The sequence below is a fragment of the Ammodytes marinus genome (assembly GCF_949987685.1).
Source record: "Ammodytes marinus genome assembly, chromosome: 20".
In the NCBI taxonomy this organism is placed as follows: Eukaryota; Metazoa; Chordata; class Actinopteri; order Uranoscopiformes; family Ammodytidae; genus Ammodytes; species Ammodytes marinus.
Window position 1 is genome coordinate 16547482 of NC_137224.1, and position 5901 is coordinate 16553382.

The window sequence follows — 5901 nt, forward strand, 5'->3', positions numbered from 1 at the left end:
CTGAGCTGGTCATGTGGAACTCAGTGTGTGTGTGTGTGTGTGTGTGTGTGTGTGTGTGTGTGTGTGTGTGTGTGTGTGTGTGTGTGTGTGTGTGTGTGTGTGTGTGTGTGTGTGTGTGTGTGTGCGTGCGTGCGAGCGTGCGTGTGTGTTCAATATTTTTTTCCACTGAGGCTTGCTAGCATCAGAAGACTTATTAAGACTTGCGAATGTCCAGTGTGAGTGCGCCCTATTAGCTATTGAAAGTAACTATTTGGGCTGAGTGCTGAATTATTTCTATGGAACACACAATAGGAATTGGACTTTGGTTTGGATGGTATCAGAATAGAAACAGGTGAAGAATGTGCATTCATTAATTTTTGAATGACCACTAAACAGTATATAATACACCGACAACTGAACACATCCTAATGAATTTTGCACAGTCTGCTATAGGCACTTAACCATCCAACAAGATACCAGTTATTAAAGCAAAGACCGGTATCCCTCACACACAGACATTCCTCACAGCATCAACCAGGAATGTTCTAAATCCGACATGGTGGAAACCACACTGGGTAATATAGAAAAAAGAAGAAAAAAAACACTTTACATCCAATCATCCGCAAGCTATTCCCCCCCAAACGAATGCATTTGAAACGCTGGGGCATTGTGAGAAATTGATGTGCCACACTCATCTAAAGTGAGTTCAGATTTCAAGAATGCCAGCAGAATTCAGATATGTACGTACACCTCTAGATCATATCAAGGGTATGTGACTTCTGTATGATGCTAGCACATTACTAAGGCTTTAAAGGTAGCCATGACTTTCTCAACCTAGACGATGAAACAGACATGCTGCAATAGGTAACTTAGGCCATTAACCAAGAACTTAAATAAAATGTGTTTATTCAGTTATGACAATATACCTTAGAAAATGTTGCCTTCTCTGCACCCAAAGCTACATAGTGCACCTTTAATAATCTCACAACTCCTTTAGATGTCTCCTGTGACCATTTGGGAGTTGCCCAAACCCTAGGTTGAGAACCACTGGGCCTAAACTCTTTGAACTGAACTGATGATAGGATAATGACTTGGACTCATATTTCATTAACATGGGCAGATTGTGTACACGTTTGCTGATATAATTCTGTATTTCAGTATGACTTTATAAGTATGTTATGAATTGGATTTTTACATGATTGTATTTCTATATTGGGACTTGAACTAAAGTTAAAGTTTTAAGTTACTCTTCCACCGCTGTAGAAATGTAACAGCATTGCTAACACATCATAGAACATACAGAATGAAAGTGATATCATAGCAATGCTGTAAAGGCCCTTCAGCATTTGTGACTGGGTCACTGATGAAAATAACAGCTCATCTGTATAAATGAATATACCCATGAGCACCTAAAACAGGCTTTAGGCGTGTTAAGGTTTGCTCAGCCACAATGACACTTCGGTGTACATAAGTGTTTGACAAAGAAGGGAGGAGGAAGTATGAAAACACACAGGCGTCGGTTGTCCTCACACCTCTGACTCAGACAGAGAAAAGCAAATGTGATTATAATATATCATTGGTGAGTTAGGCCTTTGGAACTCTTGATGAATGTTTTGGCTGGTTCCTTCACATGACAGCCAAGCCAACTATCAAGCCACCCTGGTGCGATTACTACCATCCCATACTGTTACTGTAATCCATGCCCACCCATCCTGTAAACAAGTGCACTGTGAAAAGCGACACCAACACATATCCACCCTTAAAAATAAACAAGGACAGGGTGTACGAGGCTTCGAGTGATATGTGGCAGTTCATATTGCTACAATGAGCAGTCACGGATCATAAATAGCTTCTACACCTGTTTTCACGGCCATGATGTCACATGCCAACCCGCTAAGCCCGGTCAGCAAGACGTTAACCTCTGCCTTTGAACAGAACTGAAATTTATAGCACACAAGCTATACAGGCTTTGTGTTGATAAATAGACACTTTGCCCTCATGACGCAACTCCTAGCATGTGACCATATCATTTATACAGTCATCGGCTCAAGTAGAGTTCATTATTTCAAAATGACAACCACAAAACAAGCAATAAATAAGTCGGCTCTCCAAAGATCATGTTCAACTGTAGTTTATTTTTATTAAAAAGACCAGGGTGCAAATATGAAATTAAAAAAAATAAAGACAAGCATATCATTTTTAAGCATTTAATACAAACTTAACAATATAAACTATTTCAGTCCCTCTTGACATGTAAGACACTGACTCAAAATACTTTGTTATACCGTATTTTTTTTATCAAGTATTGCACAATGTAGGTACAAAATTAATATTCATACGATTACATTTTGTCCATAGTAATAGCAAAAATCTTTTTAACCTCTTAACAGAAAATACAATTCATCTTTCAGAAAAAGCAATTATTCCTACATTTGAATTCCACCACTAAGGAATACTCTGTACACAATCTTTAGAATATTTGATGTATTTTTTTTTTTTTTTTTTTTTTTAAGAGATGGATTTCTTTAACAATTATCTTTTAAAAAAAGAAAATAAGGAAAAGCTGCTGCAGCCATCACAGATCACTGGAGTAGTAAAAAGATATAAATGCAACACCATGTCATAGAAACAATATATACTCTGATATCTTACAAACTCTGTACTAAATTAAATTATACAATTAGAAAAAGACCAAGTAACCCCACTTAGTAGTGCCAATTCAAAAAAAATCAGCCTTGTCTTACCGCCTGTAAAATACTGTAAGAGGCCAAAACTTGAAGCTTGTTTTTTTTTTGTTTTTGTTTTTTTAGATTTTTGGAGATATTTCTCAACACGGTAAAAAAATGTTGTGCTTGGTTGGCAAAAAGGAAAAAGAAAAACAACGATGCATGTTGAATTGAAGTAACCACGCTTGGATGTGTTTGTACAACAAGCTTTTACCAGAAACAAACTCAAGGGGCACAGTAAAATCACCCTTGGGCACATGCGCTTGACTAGACACTATAATCCTTCAAAAGTCCAGTTTTTCTAAGTGTGCGTTTTTGTTTTTCCTTCTCTTTTGAGCCACCATCATTCATAAATAACATCTCGATGGATGATGATGAGTTTAGTTAGCCATGACTGGCTGGAATTGCTGGTTCGAATACTGCATGTTGCTCAGACTGAAGTTGAGGCCGTCCATGAGGGACTTGTCGTTGAGGCTTCCGTAGGCCGCAAACACGTCAAAGGCATTGTTGTACTGCAGAGGGCCCAGCCCCAGTGAGCTCTCCCCGGGGAAGACGCCGGCTCCCGGGCTGGTCTGGCCCTGGAGGCTGGGGAACACAAACTCCTTGGCGTTGGGGGAGAGAGCAGAGGCCTTCTGCTGCCCCAGGCCCAGCCCGTACAGTGAGTGCATGGAGGTGGAGATGGCTTTCTGCTTGAGCAGGTTGTTGACATTCAGACCGAGGTTATTGGTGGGGGATGTGCGGGCCACTTTGCTGCTGCTAGTGCTGCTGCTGCTGCTGCTAGTGCTGCTAGCGCCAGTGTTAGCATTGTTGTTGTTACGGCTGCTGCTCTTCATCTTGGTGGAGCCAAATTTGGTGGCGGCGAAGGTGGCAGTGGTGAAGGTTAAGGGCTGTGTGGAGCGTGGCATGAAGGAGGGGCTGACTGCAGCCGACTGGCCGAAGGGAGGGGAGGGGGAGCTGGACTCTGAGGACGCCCCCACAGGGTCACTGATGGGCATGAAGACCTGGGCCTCAGGGTTAAAGCTGTTCTTGATCTCCTTGTCCAGCTCAGAGCCGTTCTCATTGTTATCGTCCACGTACAGCACCTTGACCGGGCCCTTCTCCCCGATCTGATAGGACACCTCGAACGGGTCGATCCACACGCTAAGGTCCTGAGGGAGGTTATTCCGGACGTCCTCGATGTCCAGGCCGCTCTCTTTGGCCGCCTGCTCCACCACGGGGTCCACCTTCTCCCCTACGTGGATGCACCTGAAGCCCGATCCCTTGAACGGCTTGTCTGGATACCAGTGGCCTTCATACTTCTTCTTCAGCTGCCGCTCCAGCTCCTCGCCGAAGATATTCACACGTCGTCGAGGGAGTTTGTTGTATAAATAGGAAATAATAAAGTTGAGTGCTACTTGAATTTCAAGCTGCATAGCTGCTTCGGTGAGGGCGAGGGAGATTCTTTATCCGGCGCAGAGTTCCTTATTCTGAGCGTTGCGAAAACCTCCAAGGCAGCAGTGATCGGTGTGATGGGAAAACTGTGGGTGAGTGCTTGTTGCCAAAATGAATATCCTTCGTACGACAGGGTTAGGTTCAGGATCCTGGGAAAATGACAGAAAAAAAAGGAACCATTAGGTTTGATGGAGCTTTGTCAATATATATTTAAAAAAAAATCTAAAAAAAGCCACTTTATACCATTATGATTACTGATATTTCCTCTATTAGCAGCTAGTGCTCCGTATTGCCTTCTCTGCACAGCAATACTATCAGCTGTACAATATCAACAGCTATAAATAAACAGAGGCCACTGACTCAGAGACGGTGTCAGCAGTGTGTGTCCCCCCAGCGGTTTAGTGTGACAGAAATACGCATGCATAGGTCGACCTCTAAAGGAGGGCGGAGGATCTGATAGCAGGTGTCAATAGTCAAACATTTTCAATTGCCTCGCTTAGGCAGGCGGACATGTTAAGGCAACAACTCCTGCGTCTAAGTAGAATTGTGTGTGTGTGTTATTTTCTTTATACACCTGACCCAACCAGTCTATTCTACTGCTCTCTCGCGCACCAGCCTAGCTACAGTAGACAGTGGAGCACGAACGAGCTCGCGACTAGGTCGTTATTACATAATCATCATTCAAAGTCTAACCAGGGCTATAAAGCCATTCATTACAACACAACACAATCACCTTCGCTTCGTCTGTGATAACAAACACATTAAAACGACTTGCTTTCTCATCACGTTCGGGTACAGCAGACACAGCCGACCAACTATCGAATGGGCAACTTAATGAAGGGTGTGAACGCAAATGTAGCTCTCTAGCTAGCTATCTACACGCCAGATACTGTAAATGTTTAGCTCGGATGTCTGGTTATCAGTACGATAGCGTGTGCAGGCAAGCATATGACATACAGGCACGGTGAGCAAATGTTAAGGGCGTCAAAAAAAGAGGAAAGCTTCAATATCATTTGGAGTGACGACAGTGTTTATCGATAGAAAGCTATCGTAGCATTTGGATAAGCTAGGTGGCCACATCCTGAATATTCATTAATAAAAGACCAACGTTCATTAAAATGAGTGAGCGTCTGTTTGAATATCAGTAGAACAAAACAGCAAAGTCATGTCCTGCTATTATAGTCTCCGATATAAAAAATGTTTGGCCAACGTTTAGGTTATATATTTACTTACATGTAAATTCACAGCAGGTCCTTCTTGTACTGGAGTCCGTTCCAGCAAACGTTATGCTTGTAAAGCCTCTAGTGTTGATTTCTAATGTAGGTAAAAAAATGATGTCTTCTTTATAATGTTCCAGGCGATTTCTGCTTCTTTGGGGTATAGTTGAATTCCAATTCGCAGGCTACACAAGCTAACTCCCCACAGCCTGGGAGTTTTTACAACTCTGCCCTTTAAATCTTGAGCTGATTTGTTTATATAGTAGTCCTCCGCCACGGACATGGGGAAGGTGGTGATACGGCTCATAGAGGTCAACACCCAGTAACGTTCTCCTATTGGCCAAGCGCAGCTTCGTCATCAACAACCCACCCCAACTAGTGTTGTGATTGGATGATGTTGTGCTCGATCAACCGCGGGGTTCTATTTACGGTAGTGCTTTGCCTTTCATGTGCTGTGGACTATTTTATTCCAGCAGGTTTTATCTTTTTAAAGCCGCCTTTGATGCATAATATGATTCATTTAACGCTGTTGAAAAAAATCAAACACC

General features: G+C 42.5%; 1 protein-coding gene across 1 annotated transcript; it reads right to left on the reverse strand.

The window, feature by feature from the left end:
• Positions 1–2094: 2094 nt before the first annotated feature.
• Positions 2095–5568, reverse strand: tob1b (transducer of ERBB2, 1b). The gene is made up of 2 exons (XM_080048902.1): positions 5370–5568; positions 2095–4285 (listed from the first exon to the last, which is right to left on the reverse strand). The coding sequence occupies exon 2, from the start codon at positions 4115–4117 to the stop codon at positions 3086–3088; it is 1032 nt and encodes a 343-aa protein (XP_079905028.1). The 5' UTR covers positions 4118–4285; positions 5370–5568; the 3' UTR covers positions 2095–3085.
• Positions 5569–5901: the final 333 nt, after the last annotated feature.

Excerpts from the sequence above, each read along its gene's own strand:
- tob1b (XM_080048902.1), bottom strand. The coding sequence starts at position 4,117 with ATGCAGCTTGAAATTCAAGTAGCACTCAACTTTATTATTTCCTATTTA.